Source organism: Lipomyces tetrasporus, assembly GCF_029532465.1.
Source record: "Lipomyces tetrasporus strain NRRL Y-64009 chromosome Unknown POJ06scaffold_10, whole genome shotgun sequence".
In the NCBI taxonomy this organism is placed as follows: domain Eukaryota; kingdom Fungi; phylum Ascomycota; class Lipomycetes; order Lipomycetales; family Lipomycetaceae; genus Lipomyces; species Lipomyces tetrasporus.
The window spans coordinates 579,661-594,001 of record NW_026611605.1 but is presented as its reverse complement, the minus strand read 5'-3'; the positions used below and the strand labels follow the sequence as shown (position 1 = coordinate 594,001).

The 14,341-nt window shown below is 44.0% G+C and overlaps 5 protein-coding genes and 1 non-coding gene across 6 annotated transcripts; 5 read left to right on the top strand and 1 right to left on the bottom strand.

The window, feature by feature from the left end:
- Positions 1 to 79: 79 nt before the first annotated feature.
- POJ06DRAFT_270681 (RecF/RecN/SMC) lies at positions 80 to 4,418 on the top strand (the record flags this gene model as incomplete). Its single annotated transcript, XM_056189453.1, has 13 exons — positions 80 to 402; positions 457 to 817; positions 866 to 1,522; positions 1,578 to 2,175; positions 2,237 to 2,338; positions 2,394 to 2,533; positions 2,587 to 2,885; positions 2,942 to 3,227; positions 3,279 to 3,518; positions 3,568 to 3,773; positions 3,823 to 3,949; positions 4,000 to 4,341; positions 4,398 to 4,418. The coding sequence occupies 13 exons, from the start codon at positions 80 to 82 to the stop codon at positions 4,416 to 4,418; spliced, it is 3,702 nt and encodes a 1,233-aa protein (XP_056041316.1).
- Positions 4,419 to 5,177: 759 nt separating this feature from the next.
- On the top strand, positions 5,178 to 6,092 carry POJ06DRAFT_270680 (ribosomal protein L11; the record flags this gene model as incomplete). The annotated part of the gene is made up of 8 exons (XM_056189452.1): positions 5,178 to 5,189; positions 5,270 to 5,368; positions 5,427 to 5,438; positions 5,491 to 5,526; positions 5,586 to 5,663; positions 5,719 to 5,908; positions 5,968 to 5,995; positions 6,050 to 6,092. The coding sequence occupies 8 exons, from the start codon at positions 5,178 to 5,180 to the stop codon at positions 6,090 to 6,092; spliced, it is 498 nt and encodes a 165-aa protein (XP_056041315.1).
- Positions 6,093 to 6,932: 840 nt separating this feature from the next.
- On the top strand, positions 6,933 to 8,133 carry POJ06DRAFT_260336 (delta subunit of the central stalk of mitochondrial F1F0 ATP synthase, atp16). Its single transcript, XM_056188474.1, has 5 exons — positions 6,933 to 7,240; positions 7,306 to 7,328; positions 7,557 to 7,687; positions 7,741 to 7,829; positions 7,889 to 8,133. Exons 1-5 carry the CDS (start codon positions 7,106 to 7,108, stop codon positions 8,006 to 8,008), a joined length of 498 nt encoding a protein of 165 aa, XP_056041314.1. The 5' UTR covers positions 6,933 to 7,105; the 3' UTR covers positions 8,009 to 8,133.
- A 1,156-nt stretch (positions 8,134 to 9,289) lies between these two features.
- On the top strand, positions 9,290 to 11,689 carry POJ06DRAFT_260324 (DAHP synthetase). The gene is made up of 11 exons (XM_056188473.1): positions 9,290 to 9,699; positions 9,760 to 9,807; positions 9,875 to 9,973; positions 10,033 to 10,090; positions 10,147 to 10,198; positions 10,251 to 10,304; positions 10,371 to 10,433; positions 10,509 to 11,090; positions 11,145 to 11,320; positions 11,369 to 11,449; positions 11,506 to 11,689. Exons 1-11 carry the CDS (start codon positions 9,430 to 9,432, stop codon positions 11,583 to 11,585), a joined length of 1,563 nt encoding a protein of 520 aa, XP_056041313.1. The 5' UTR covers positions 9,290 to 9,429; the 3' UTR covers positions 11,586 to 11,689.
- Positions 11,690 to 11,731: 42 nt separating this feature from the next.
- POJ06DRAFT_240380 (uncharacterized protein) lies at positions 11,732 to 12,943 on the bottom strand (the record flags this gene model as incomplete). Its single annotated transcript, XM_056186089.1, has 2 exons — positions 11,732 to 12,752; positions 12,804 to 12,943. 2 exons carry the CDS (start codon positions 12,941 to 12,943, stop codon positions 11,732 to 11,734), a joined length of 1,161 nt encoding a protein of 386 aa, XP_056041312.1.
- Positions 12,944 to 13,295: 352 nt separating this feature from the next.
- Positions 13,296 to 13,407, top strand: POJ06DRAFT_t75. The gene has a single exon. It is a non-coding gene; the product is annotated as a tRNA-Leu (tRNA).
- Positions 13,408 to 14,341: the final 934 nt, after the last annotated feature.

The window sequence follows — 14,341 nt, the reverse complement described above, 5'->3', positions numbered from 1 at the left end:
TTTCCTTTTCTTTGTTAAATTCCATTTTCTAGAAGATATATCGGAAGGGGGCAACACGCTCATAAATTTGTCATGCAAGATGGGGCATTTAACGCGTATTGAGGTGTCCAACTTCAAGTCCTACAAGTCCACTCAGACAATTGATTTCGGATCATCTTATTTCACTAGTATTATTGGTCCCAATGGTGCTGGAAAAAGTAATATGATGGATGCAATCTCATTTGTATTGGGTATCAAGAGCAGTCATCTTCGAAGCAGTCAACTCAAAGACCTCGTATATCGAGATAGGATCCTAAGCGACGAGAACGACGTGCATAGCCAAATTGGTAAGGACGCCACTACGGCGTCCGTTACTGCAGTTTATGTTAAAGATGATGGGACTGAGATGCACTTAAAGAGGTCGTGAGTATTTGGCTTATGTTCTGGGTTTGTACGCTCGACACTCAAGCACTATAGGATCACTACTCAAGGATCGAGCGAGTATCGTCTTAACGGCAAAGTCGTCTCAGCTCTGGAATACTTCAGAGCACTAGAGGAAGAAAATATTCTGATCAAAGCGCGAAATTTTCTGGTGTTCCAGGGTGATGTCGAGGCAATAGCTGCCCAATCTCCCAGGGATTTGACGCGTTTGATTGAGCAAATATCGGGCTCTCTCGAGTATAGGGCCGAATATGAAAACCAAAAGCTCGAGCAGGAGAAGGCCACTGAGGCTTCGAATGCAGCTTTCAGTAAAAAGCGAGCATATCATAGCGAAATTAAACAATATCAAGACCAGAAAGCCGAAGTCGAGATCTACGAGGAGAAATTGACCGAGAAGGTATGTAGCGCGGGACGTTAATAACTTGGCAGGTCTGACGCACACAAGGATTCAGCAATTATCACTCATATCTTGTGGAAGCTGTATCATTATGGCCGTATTATCGACAGCGCCAATGTGCAGGTTGACGTTGCTAATGACCAGCTTGCTCGCCTTCGGTCAGATCTGTCATCAGCGCAAGATCGTTTTGACACCAGCAAGACAGAGCACGCGAAATCAATTCGTCAGTCGCAAAAGCAAGAACGGACCAGCCGTAAAATTGAAAAGATGATAGAGGAAAAGACCACCAGTATGGTTCCTGTTGACGAGAAGATTAAAGTAATAAACTCCAACGAGAAGCAGCGTCTTGCACGACAGAAAGATATTTCTGCCGATTTCGCCAGACAGGAAGCGGCTGTGTCTCAGCTGAAGCAAGATATCCATGGCATTGACAGGGCCATTGAACAGTTCGAGGAACAACAGCGGAATGTCTCTCGAGAGTCGGGAATATCCTTGAGCGAAGCCGACCTACGGGAATACTCACGTCTGAAGGAAGCGTTCAATCGACAAGCAGCCAAAGAGAAAGGCCATTTAGACAATTTGCTTCGACAGAAGAGGACAGACGAAGATAGTTTATCCACCTTTCGCAGTAGAATCGATGAGTATCGGAAGCAAAAGGCTCATCTTGAGGAAGAGATTGTAGATCTCCGCGCCAGACACGATCAGGTACATATCGCATTTGCAACCGATAATTTGGACTACTTATTAATAGCCGTTGCAGACATCCGCTCGCGTCAATCATGACCTACAGGATCTCGCGTCAAAAAAGCAACAGTTGAACGATCTTGTATCTGAAAGACTTGAGCAAGGTGCCAAAGAGCAAGAGACTAACGAGAAGCTCCAAAAATGTGTCAATGAGTTAATTGATGTCAATGCAGATAGGCGAGAGTCTGAGCGTGAGTTGCGGCTGAAGGAGACCATTTCGTCCCTTAAACGTCTTATTCCTGGGGTTCGTGGACGAGTTTCCGATCTTTGCAAGCCAAAGCAGCGAAAATACGAGACTGCTGTGATCACTGTTCTTGGGCGAAATATCGATGCGGTGGTTGTCGACACGCAGAAGACTGCAAGTGATTGTATCGCATACCTTCGGGAGCAGCGTGCGGGAATATCGACATTTATACCCTTAGACTCCGTTATAATCAAACCGATATCAACTAGCTTACGAGGAATGCACAAGCAGATGCGACTAGCGATTGACACGATTGACTTCGATCCAGGAAATGAGCGTGCGATGCAATATGTTTGTGGCAGTGCCGTTGTTTGTGACGACTTGGACGTTGCAAAGCATATCCGGTGGGAGAGGAGCATCGATGCGAAAGGTCAGTTGAGCTGATATGAAATCCAGATTCGGCTTATTTGATTACTGATTAACATAAATAGCGGTCACACTGGATGGTTCTGTCATCCATAAAGGTGGATTGATGACCGGTGGACGAAGTAACATGACCAAGAATAGAAAATGGGAAGATCAGGCTGTCAAAGGCAAGTAACTTCCACGTTTCGGAAACCAAATTTAATGTTGTTGACAATTATTCAGGTCTACAAAAACTGAAAGAGAATTTGCTGACTGAATTGGCTGAATTGGCGAAGAACAAGCGCAATCCTGGAGTGGAAGAAGCACTGTCGGGCGACGTGGACGGCCTTGAGCAACGATTAGGTTATGAGAGAGAGCAACTCGTACGTAGGCGTGAATGACCTATTTAGTTACTTATAATTAACACATCAATTAGGCTGCAATTAAGCGAAGTTTGCAAAGTCGACAGAATGAGCTGAAATTTGTGGATGAGCATCTACAGGAACTGGGACCTAAGCTTAAGGAAGCTGAGGCGACTTTCGAAGGAATTCGCGTACAAACATCCAAGCTTGAAATGAGCGTTCAAAGTATTGAGAATGAGGTATTTGCAAGATTTTGCAGCAAGATAGGTGTCACAAGCATTCGCCAATACGAAGAATTTCAAGGGGCGTTGGCCCAGGAAGCTTCAATAAAACGACTTGAATTCGCGTCTCAGAAAACGCGGGTAGCAAATCAGTAAGAGATACCAATTATTCGCTGCAAAATGAGGAATATCGGGCTGATTCCTATAGGCTTCGATTTGAGCAAGAGCGACTCGACGAAACGGAGGAGCGACTTAACAAAATTATGTCCACAGTAGAACGGGAGCGACAGCTGATTAATCAACTTCAGTCTGAGAGGGCCGCTATTAACGAAGAGATAGACATACTTGAGTCTGAGAAGGCGACAATTAACCTAGAATATAGCACACACAAGAATATTGTCGCCGAGAGAGCTGACGTGGTCGCGAAGAACCGCGCGGAGGTGCAGAAAATTACAAAGGATATCGAAAAGCGCTCCAAGGAGATGGCTGCTTTGGTAAGCACATTGTGTACTGTGTTAGCATAGGACTGGCTAACATCGTGACAGCAAGAGGAATTGGAAAAGACATGTTCCCTTCGAACTGGTATTTTGCGTAACTGCAAACTTGAAGGCATTGACCTCCCATTACTGGATGGATCACTCGCCGATATCCCAATCGGCGAAGAAGCTGTGACAGATAACCGAATGCAGGTGGATGAAGAGTCCGCTGCTTCACAACTTGGGCAGGCCATTGAAGACTACGGAATCACGGTAAACTTTGACTCGTTAGATCCTAAACTTCGAGAGGTAACTTCCCCTGCAACTGACTTGGTGCCGAACTGACCGTGTCTGCCAGAGCGAATCTTCCGATGTAGAAGAGTCCTTGCTGGACAGGATTCGGACTTTGACGTCAGAGATGGAAACGATGACACCGAACATGAAAGCTGTCGAACGGCTGGAAGAAGTCGAGCATAGGCTCGATGACACTGAGAAAGAGTTCGACAAGGCCAGAAGAGACGCAAAGAATGCCAAAGACTCCTTCAACAGTGTTAAGGAGAAAAGGTCAATATATGAACTTAGCGATAAGTACATGTGCGCTAACGTACTGTAGACTTGATTTGTTTAACAGAGCTTACACTCACATATCAGAACAAATTGATAAAATATACAAGGAGCTGACAAAGAGCAAATCGTTCCCGCTAGGCGGCACAGCATATCTTACAGTGGAAGATCAAGATGTAGGAGTATGTTCTATGATTGCACTTGGCTGTTCTGACACTAGCATTAGGAACCGTATTTGGACGGTATCAAGTATCATGCTATGCCACCAATGAAACGTTTTCGAGACATGGAGCAATTGTCAGGAGGAGAAAAGACGATGGCCGCTCTTGCACTTCTATTTGCTATACACTCCTATCGTCCTTCTCCATTTTTTGTTTTGGATGAAGTGGATGCCGCGTTAGATAATGCTAATGTGGCCAAGATTGCGAATTATATTCATGACCACGCCGGTCCAGGATTTCAATTCATTGTTATTAGCTTGAAAAACGCGTTGTTTCAGCGATCCGATGCACTTGTTGGAATCTATCGCGCTCAAATAGAGAATAGTTCTCGCGCTCTGACGTTAGACGTACGTGGCTCACTATTCCAGATTTTATTTGAAAATTAAGCTGACTTGAATTATAGCTCAAAGCATATCCGGAATGATTTCGTCCGATGTTATTTTCGGTCAACGTTCTTTATATTTGTATTATTAGCTTTGTATTTTTAGGCTCTTCTGTAGACTCGGGATTTATATCAGATATGCTTGCAGTTGACTGTAATAATATACTTCACTGGCGAGGAGTTGATTTAAGAGATTGATGGAGACTAAATCAAGCAAACCGTTCGAGCTATTGTGCAGCTATGCTTTACATACAAGCGTGTACCTACGCTAGTCCCAAAGAGGACCGATCAAAGTTGCTGTCTATATTATTACTGATATTTGCGGACTTTCGCGATTTGAGTTCGCAAGACTCAGTTTCACATCCAATGGCAATCCTTGCACATCCAATGGTCGCTTTGATGGAATGATGGAATGCAATCCAGTAAGATTAATGGTCAAGGATCAAACAACTCTGTTATGTCTGGTATTGTACGACGGTGTCACGGATGAGTGACTGCTAAGATGTCTATGATCGGGTCGTGATAGTTTCGGGTTAATTATCGAAGTGTTAAAGCTAAAGTCCGCGACCAAAACGCGGCAAACTGGCTATCGACGAATCATTGACAGGTTGATTACCCTAACCCTTCAGGACCCTGGCGTTTGCGAGTTAACGGCGATTTTAGGGCGCAGCCCTAGCATGGCCATTCGGAGCAGTCACGCACGATCTGAGCCTCTGTCCTTTCCCCGTATGAATGAATTAGTGCATTACAAGTTACATTACTTAGTCGAGCTTCATCAGTGTACAGCAATATTTAACAACAATGCCGCCAAAGGTAAGCGAATTGAGGCGATACTATTGTGCAGTAGCGATGTATATTTACGGTCAAGGACGGTTATACTAATAAATGTGTAGTTCGATCCCAACGAGATTAAAATCATCTACTTGAGAGCCACTGGTGGTGAGGTCGGTGCCTCATCCGCCCTTGCTCCTAAGATCGGTCCCCTTGGATTGGTTAGTACTTCTATAGCTGAATATGAGTTTACTGAAGTGAATAGTTAACAGTTTATAGTCGCCTAAGAAGGTTGGAAAATTTGTGGTTGCGTTATTGTTGATATGTTAACTTGTAGTGGCAGGTCGGTGAAGATATCGCGAAGGCTACGACCAAGTTCGTGAGTGTTCCCCTATTGCTAGTTGCCCTGTTTTAGCTGGATTAACCTGTATGCGATAGAAAGGTATCAGGGTCACCGTTCAGCTTACTATCCAAAACCGTCAGGCGGCGGTTTCTGTAGTTCCAGCTGCGTCATCCGTGCGTATCACAGTCGGACTGAAATGAAATTGGGCAATATCTAATCGGTCTACAGCTTGTCATTACTGCCTTGAAAGAGCCCCCAAGAGATCGCAAGAAAGATAAGAACGTCAAGCACAGCGGCAACATCCCTCTCAGCGAGATTATCGACATCGCACGACAAATGAGATCTAAGAGTCTTGCTAAGGAGTTGAGTGGAACCGTGAAGGAGGTTTTGGGAACTGCTCAGTCAGTTGGCTGCAGAGGTAAGTTGCCATTGAGTATATTGGTGTTTGGTATGAGGCGATGACTAATTTTGTAATAGTTGAGGGCCAGAACCCCCATGATATCATGTATGATCAACATTTGGCAGTTTATGAGGGAGCGAATACTAATAGTAGTTATAGTGACGGCATCAACAGCGGCGATATTGAGATTCCAGAAGAATAGATGGTATGTTAGGTCATTTCGAATGGTTCTATGTTCTTTGGCGTGGGAAATAATTGTATGTATATTTGACGAGAAAATGTAAAAGATACATGAAAGTATAACACTGAAGTCCCAATTCAGGACCATTCGGCATGAATGCGTTTGCTAACAAAGCGATATTATGTTTGCCAACACTCTGGTGCACGATTGATGCGACTTGTTCGTATTCAATGTATCGTGCACCTATTTTGGTGCAAACTAGAAAGACTGGTAGAGAGTGCTTCTTACTCACCGCGTTATCCTTCTGTCTCTTGACATGGATATCAGAGGTCCATTTTTGGAGCGTATATACACATTTTTACAATTACGGTTGAAACCTGGTTTGTTTTCCGTCATTTCAAGTTAAGAATGCGGGAAAGAAAAGCGAATTTACCCACGAACCCTAACTGGGCCAATGTATCAATTGTTTCACTATGTAGTGCGACTTTAGACATATGGTATCTCAATACAATGAATAGGATGAACACAAATCGAGCTCCCTCGTGGCTCGTGGCACAAAAGTCGTATATCGTATAGTCTCTTCGTATGCTAAATAAATACCTGCTCTGATAGCTAATTAACTGGCCACACAAGTATAATTTGTTGAACAAAGACTTGCATTGAGTTGAAGTCTAAAAGTTGCGCGTGAAAATACTCAAGTTACAAGTTAACAAGTAATTATCAAATCCAGCTCAAGCATTAGGTCCTCTTTAGCATATAAGTCAAAATACTATATTCGTTCGAGACGGTAGCAGTGTTTATCATAACACTCGCAAGTCTTATTAGGATGGGGCAACAATAAATTGCCGCCCCCCGCGGTGTTGTGCTGGCCCGGCATACGATCCTTACCCTAACCCAAGAGCACGTCCAATCAAGACGCTGCTCGGAAGGCGGAACGCTGCTACTGGTTTTCGTTTTCAATCGTTAGATCATTGCAACGTCCTATTTACCACCTATATATATTCAATTCGCGGAAGCGGTCAATTCGATTCGACATGAGTGCATTGCGACTGGTAGCTCGATCGGCTCTTCGTTCCAGACCGTTGGCGGCTCCCTGGAGGGGATCAAGCCGAGGATATGCGGATGTTCCTAGCGACAAGATTCGATTGAACTTGACCTTACCTCACCTGGTCCGTATAACTGTCAATTTACTGATTATCGCTCGTCATGTTTGGGATCTAATGCTATTTTATAGACTGTTTATCAGGATGTTGACGTGTAAGTGAAGTTTGAACATTTGCATCAATATCAACCTCTTGCGAATCCGATGGTAGCAATGTTAGGGAATCATCCGTTGAAATATTCAGCGATGGTTCTTTTGCGCAACACGTTCAATTCTTTCAAATGCGCGAAATAGTGTACCTGTGATGGCACAAGTTCAAGACCTTTTCGACCAGACGATCGCAGGTATTATTACATGGAATAGTTCTAACTTGAATTCCATAGTGTTCAGGTCAACTTGCCAGCTACTACTGGTGACCTAGGCGTCTTGGCGAATCATGTTCCCACGGTTGAGCAGCTTAGACCTGGTGTCGTAGATGTTGTCGAGGAGTCTGGCTCTACCAAGCATTTCTTCGGTGAGCAACTGCATTTTGCTAGTGTTCTCTGACCTTGTCTAACGTGGAGGTAGTGTCTGGCGGCTTTGCTGTTGTGCAACCCGGTTCTTTGCTTAGCATTAATGCCATTGAGGCCCACCCAATTGAGGATTTCAGCGCCGATGTAAGTGTAGCCGATCTGCAATTTTCGGTGCATGTGTTCTGATGTTTGCTCATTTGTAGGCTGTCCGTGCTCAGTTGGCTGAAGCGCAGAAGAACGCTACTAGCGGCAGTGAGATTGATCAGGTTGAGGCCAAAATCGAATTGGAGGTATTGGAGGCTTTGGCTTCGGTTGCGAAGTAATTTAGAGCAGGTCAGAAAACAGTGGGCGGAATGTGTGGTATCTAGGAAGCACGGATACTAATTGGCATGTTCGTGTTGTACTTTAATAAACAAGGTTTCCATTGCCATTCCTCTACTCACAAAGTCGCCCGTTGCAGCGATACATGAGATGGATCACTCTGTGTCCGTCCGTATGCAACAATGAGGCTTAAGAGATGATCTTGCGTTTATTTCTCCTGATTTATTTGAATAACAAGAAAGAAATCCTGAGACTAACAGACTGCAGAGATAGTGTTGTACTGAATGCTGCTCCGTGGGATTCTAGATTGACAAGACGTCAAACCGGTATATATACTAATGTCAGTGACAATAGCTGATGATCTAATGATGATGATTATCAGACTTGGCTGTGATGACGGTCGACGCGATGACTTGGTTTGTTGTAAACAGCGCTGGTACAAAGAGAGACGATGTACAGATCAAGAGCACTTCCCGCTAGTGTGGCTGCGAACCAGTCGGTTCGAGGACTGCAGAAACAAGGCGTAGCGCATGGGATTGTCTCGATCACGTTGTTTCTTCCCAAAATTATTAGAATGAGTTGCAGACGAGATAAGTCTATGAGATATTCACTTGCAATTGCCAATAAATCATATACCCGGAATTGCGTTAACACATTAAATAGTTTACACCAGTCCCTCGTCAGTTGGATAAGCTCCTGTTAATGGCAAAACAGCACTTATTAAGCTGCGACTTTTCGACAGCGTAGAGCAAGTGTAATTTCTAACTTCGGTCGATTTGAGCCGCCCCACTACAAGCTCCAGACTATCGCGCCATTTATTTGAGCTCGCTAGCTACCGAATCAATAATACCACGTAAAGTCCGTAAATTCCTAAAACATGCCTACTCGTAATAAGGGATAGCCTAACACTTGTCATGATTAAGTTCTCTCGGTGTACGATACGTGAAGCGCAGTGAAAAGTGTTCTGCTCTACTGTCGCCATGCTAATGGCTGCGGGTAAGGGCTTTGGCTTGAATCTCGTATATCGGGTACTCCTTAGTAGTTATGATTCTAGCAGGACTCGATTTGGCGAGTCCTATAATTAACTAATGAAACAGATAAATTTGCTCAAATATATGTAAGTTGCTTCACTCCGTGGACATGTCATGCGACACTGACGAGGGCTATAACTGACGGTGACGTCACAATTGTGTCAGTCCTAGTGATGGAACTAACTGTATTAAGCTTTGCTAACTTTAAACTTTGCCAAAATGTGTAGTGTATTGGCCGATTTCAGTTGTCTAGCCTCTAATGTCCGATGCACGCACGAGCGACCATACGATAAGTAGTAGGAAGATTGACTGTAATATTTGGAGTCATATAAATCTCCTGTCGTCATAATTTGTTAGTTAGGATCTGGACACGAGAGCTACTTGAAGCAACTATGGTCAACGACAACAGGTCGACATCTGGATCAAGATCTCCGGTGTTCATTAAGGTCAATCCACGGAAACTTAGCTCAAGTGAAGGAGCAATAAGAACAGCTAAACTCCGTTCGAATTCTATTGAATATACGGATTGTGAGACGATTGCTCGGCCGAGCGATGATCTCACCGGAACTCGCTGTGATAAATTCAAATGGGATCCTACTTCTTGGCACACAAAGCCAATTGTGCAAGACGTCGTATATTCGAGTATGGAAGACGTGGAAAAGGTTACATATTGACATTTCTTTCTCTACATTCAGGAAGATAATATTGACAGGTACTTACAGGCCTTACAGAAATTGGAAGCTTTACCACCTCTCGTCAGCCCCTACGAGGTAATTTTCTGACTTGTGATATATACCTGTACTTTATAGTCCTGATTCTTGGGCTTGGCTTTTTTAGATTAATAAACTTCAAGAAAAACTCCGTGACGCTGCTCTAGGGAAAGCATTTGTTCTTCAAGGAGGGGACTGTGCGGAGCTCTTCGACTACTGCTCGCAGGTATAATTGAATTAACTTTGCTTGAGTTGCTGAGGCCTGTACGTTGCTAATCATTTTAGGAGCGCATTGAATCAAAAATGAAAATTCTCCTTCAAATGTCTCTCGTCTTGATTTGGGGTATGAGCTGTTGCAGTGCCTGCATACACGTAGATGTTGACAATGCTGCACCATAGGTACCAAGCTACCGCTTGTGCGTATAGGGCGTATAGCTGGACAATTTGCAAAGTACGAGCTTCCATATCTGTTACTATTTCTTCCGTACTCTAACAACTCCTAGACCGCGCTCCAAGCTTACTGAGGAGGTAAGGGGGCAAGTTATCCCATCGTTTAGGTGAGTAACGATGACAAGTATATTGCGATGAGGATCTCGGTTATGCTAATCGTTCCTGCGGATCAGAGGAGATAATATCAATGGGTTCGATGTCTCTGAGAGAACTCCGGATCCTTCCCGACTAGTGAGGTATGCTGTAGCAAGGCTTACGGGTCTATCTATATGTTTAGCGGTGAAGTAGTAACAGACATGATATTTTCGTAGCGCGTACTTTCATTCTGCAGCGACACTCAATTATATCAGGAGTTCCTTATCTTCAGGATTTGCGGACCTTCATAGACCGTTTGATTGGTCCTTGTCTCATGTTCAGTCAAGCGCAGTCAAGGCACGATACAGGACTGTCGTGGACGCAATCACTGAAGGTCTATCTTTTATGAAAACAGTCGGCGCGGACAAGTCATCTACGTTAGAATCGATTGACTTCTATACTTCACATGAAGGTCTTATGTTGGAGTTTGAACAGAGCTTAACTAGGAATCTTCGAGATCCGAGAAATGGGGAGAACAAATGGTACAACACGTCTGCCCATTTTTTGTGGATTGGAGACCGGACGCGGCAAGTAAATGGTGCACATGTCGAATATTTTCGCGGAATTATGAACCCTGTAGGAGTAAAAGTTGGGCCTTCTATGACCGCTGATGAATTAATTTCGATTTTGGATATCCTAGACTCAGATTATATAGCGGGCAAAGTAACCCTCATTACCCGTTATGGGATTGGAAATATCTCCAAAATTCTGCCAACCCATATTGAGGCGGTGAAGAGAACGAACCACAAGGTCGTCTGGTACGTGGAACGAGAAATTTAATTGTTAATCGCGCGTTCTAATGCTTGTCACAGGATTTCCGATCCATGTCATGGAAACACTAAATCGTCTACGGCCGGTCTGAAAACGAGAGATTTCGAAGACATAATGAATGAGTTAGCTCTCGCACTACAAATACATAAAGACAATGACTCCCAGCTCAACGGCGTTCACCTTGAACTAACCGGAGACGCAGTCACGGAGTGTATTGGTAGGCTTAGATTGGGGCTATTTGCTCGGGCACTAACAAGTGGGTTAGGAGGTTCGGCACAATTGACCGACGAAGACCTGGAAATCAGATATGATACGGTATGCGATCCGCGACTAAGTGAAAGCCAATGTCAGTATTTTCAGAGCGAACAATTCTGATTATGCTGTCTGTTAACTAGCTTGTAGCCCTTGATGTTGCCTTCCTAATTGCAGATTGGTTCAAGCAAGGCAAGATGCTGTCCATTGCTGAACATTCGTTGTCTTAGTTATCTTTCATGCAGACGCCGAGCAGCAAGAGTCGGAATGAGTAGGTGACGGTATCAGAATCAAAATCGTTAGCGTCTATTATGAAATCGAGAAATATAATACATTCACGTATACATAGTGGATTGCAAGATGATATTAAGTTACATCAATCTGGAGAGCTACCATCGATATCTGCCTTGATATGGCGATTAGTTGGAAACGCAGACAGAATATCGGATATATCGCCCCACCAAGATAGTCCGAACAGTCTATACCATGCGATAGTGATAGATATCCCATCTTCGAATCTAGTTTTCTGGATCCAGCCTAAAGACTTCAGGCGCGACGCATCTATGGCATACCGTCGATCATTGAATGGTCTATCATTTGTATACTCTATGTGTTGATCGAACTCTGCCTCTCGATATCCAAATTGCATTAAAAGCAATTTGCATAGTTCTCGATTTGATATTTCGTCAGACGTGCCTATGTTGTAAATCTGCCCAATTGTCCCTTTGTGAAGGATTGTATCTAGCGCATCCACTGCATCGCCTGCGAACAGATATCTTCGACTGTTACTACCATCTCCGTGGATTGAACATTTGCGTCTACTTTCCAACAAGCAAATGAACTTCGGGATAATTTTTTCTGGGAACTGATGCGGGCCGTACACGTTATTGCATCTGACTATTATCACCGGAAGTTTGAAACTCTTGTAGTATGCATTTACCAACATATCAGCAGCTGATTTTGTTGCGGCGTAGGGGTTGGTAGGAGCTAAAATAGCTGACTCCAGAAGGTCTGTATCTTCTGCGTGCACCTCTCCGTAAACTTCATCAGTCGAGACATGAATAAATCGAGTGACCTTTCCATACGTTCTCGCGGACTCCAGCAGTACATGCGTGCCGTAGACGTTCACGGAAGTGAACTCGTATGAATCACGACCGAAAGATAGGTCTACATGACTCATTGCCGCCAAATGCAGGATTGTATCAATCTTCTGGTCTCGGAGCACCGCTTCGACTTCATCGGGGTTGGTGATATCGCCTTTCACAAACTTGAAATTGTGGCAATTCGCATTGACGTATGCTATGTTATTAAATGATGCGCAATAGTCAAGCTTGTCGAAACATATTACGTTATAATCAGGATATTGCAATGCCAGATGCCGAACCAACCAAGACGCTCTGAATTGTTAGACAAGTATGGCGACGCTACCCTATTAGTCGAATACTTACATAAATCCGGCACCGCCAGTAATTAGAATGTTGCTGATCGTAGGGGCCCTGGGGAATTTTGTAGTACCAATAAGCACATGAGACCGTTGCCATAGACTGACGCTCTCTGCAGTTCCGGATGGCGCGTTGTGAGCAGTCATGGCGTATTTCATGCCCTCAAATTTGCGCCATAGCAAACGTAACCGTTATACGTATCGCTACGTCCACTACAGAGTCGTGTGCAACATCTATATATCAGGAAGCCCCTGGGCTGCAAGCTGGTGCAGCAAGCATCCTCGCCGCCGGAGATACGTACGCGCCACGCGATCCGACATGTTCGCAGATTAAACGCAAGCGCAACGTGCGGCTCATCTGAAACATTATGCCTAAATGCAGAAGTATTTTTCAAAGGAGAATTGCTTTCATACATTATCACATTAACGGCATAAATGCGGAAAACTTCGACGCACTTGCTGGATATCTGGAAATTTGCCGCTCCATTGCCTGTTAACAGGCAACTTGGCCGAGTTGGTCTAAGGCGTTCGACTCAAGAGTTTAATCTCTTTCACGCATAACGTGGTTTCGAATCTCGAAAGGGGCGTGAGTTCGAATCTCACAGTTGTCATTTTTTTGTGGTTTTTTATTTTTGTTAGCTCTCTTAACGAGTAATGAATGATAGCTACATGTTGGTTTCTCTGTATCTCAAGATTGAATATACGTTACAGCCATTGTAGCTTTGACGGCGTCAAATGCTGTGGTGCCGCCCATGAGCTGATCACTTTTGGTCCCAATCGCGAGCAGCAAACTCTCTTCCGTGTTTCCTTCTAAGACCCGCGCATGACCGCAAATAAATAATATATCTGTTTACGGACAGCTTATGATCGAAAGCTTATGCCTGTTTCAACGATATTAGAATACGGAAGATATCGCAAATTATCTTTTTGGCTCTACTGAGTTAGAGGACTTTTATATTTCGAAGTGGTATGATATGCCACTTGCTCTACTGATAGTGGTACGTATAAGCACCCCATCCCGATAATATTATGTCGCGTCTGTACGAAAATGATTGATGGATCTCAATTGCAATATGATCGGGTCAGGATGATACTGAGCAACCGTTACTCGCGTGCTGGAGTTATGCAGATATTTGTTGTCGAATGTAAATGTCGTTGTGTCCTTCTACCAGATCTTGGTAGTCTGTACAAACACGTACCTACAATTGGAATTGAGATGTACTCCATATGTGCGAATGAGGATGGATTAATTCTGCATTGCGAAAGCCTTTTTGGCTGACAGCCAAAAAGACTGTCAATTGTTGAGGGATCGATCAAGTGATTCATTAAAAGATTATACATTGACTGATATCATTGGGAAATTGCTCAATTTAGACTTAACTAACGGGACTATCGACTCTAGAGTGATCCGTATTTGTTGCTTGATCTACAATGAGCGAAGAGGCCGCTGTGAAAGCTTTGTCGAATATGCACACCGATCGGTCGACAAATCTGTTCGACGACAATGATAGTAGTAGTGAACTATCAATTATTGACGGGGATGAA

What these genes read in the sequence shown, in the direction of transcription:
- POJ06DRAFT_260336 (XM_056188474.1), top strand. Translation starts at nt 7,106, where the DNA reads ATGAGTGCATTGCGACTGGTAGCTCGATCGGCTCTTCGTTCCAGACCG. An exon ending in GTTTATCAGGATGTTGACGT is followed by an intron (nt 7,329 to 7,556) that starts GTAAGTGAAGTT and finishes TGAATTCCATAG; the next exon opens with TGTTCAGGTCAACTTGCCAG. An exon ending in TTGAGGATTTCAGCGCCGAT is followed by an intron (nt 7,830 to 7,888) that starts GTAAGTGTAGCC and finishes GCTCATTTGTAG; the next exon opens with GCTGTCCGTGCTCAGTTGGC.
- POJ06DRAFT_260324 (XM_056188473.1), top strand. Translation starts at nt 9,430, where the DNA reads ATGGTCAACGACAACAGGTCGACATCTGGATCAAGATCTCCGGTGTTC. An exon ending in CTCTCGTCAGCCCCTACGAG is followed by an intron (nt 9,808 to 9,874) that starts GTAATTTTCTGA and finishes TGGCTTTTTTAG; the next exon opens with ATTAATAAACTTCAAGAAAA. An exon ending in CGCAGTCACGGAGTGTATTG is followed by an intron (nt 11,321 to 11,368) that starts GTAGGCTTAGAT and finishes CAAGTGGGTTAG; the next exon opens with GAGGTTCGGCACAATTGACC.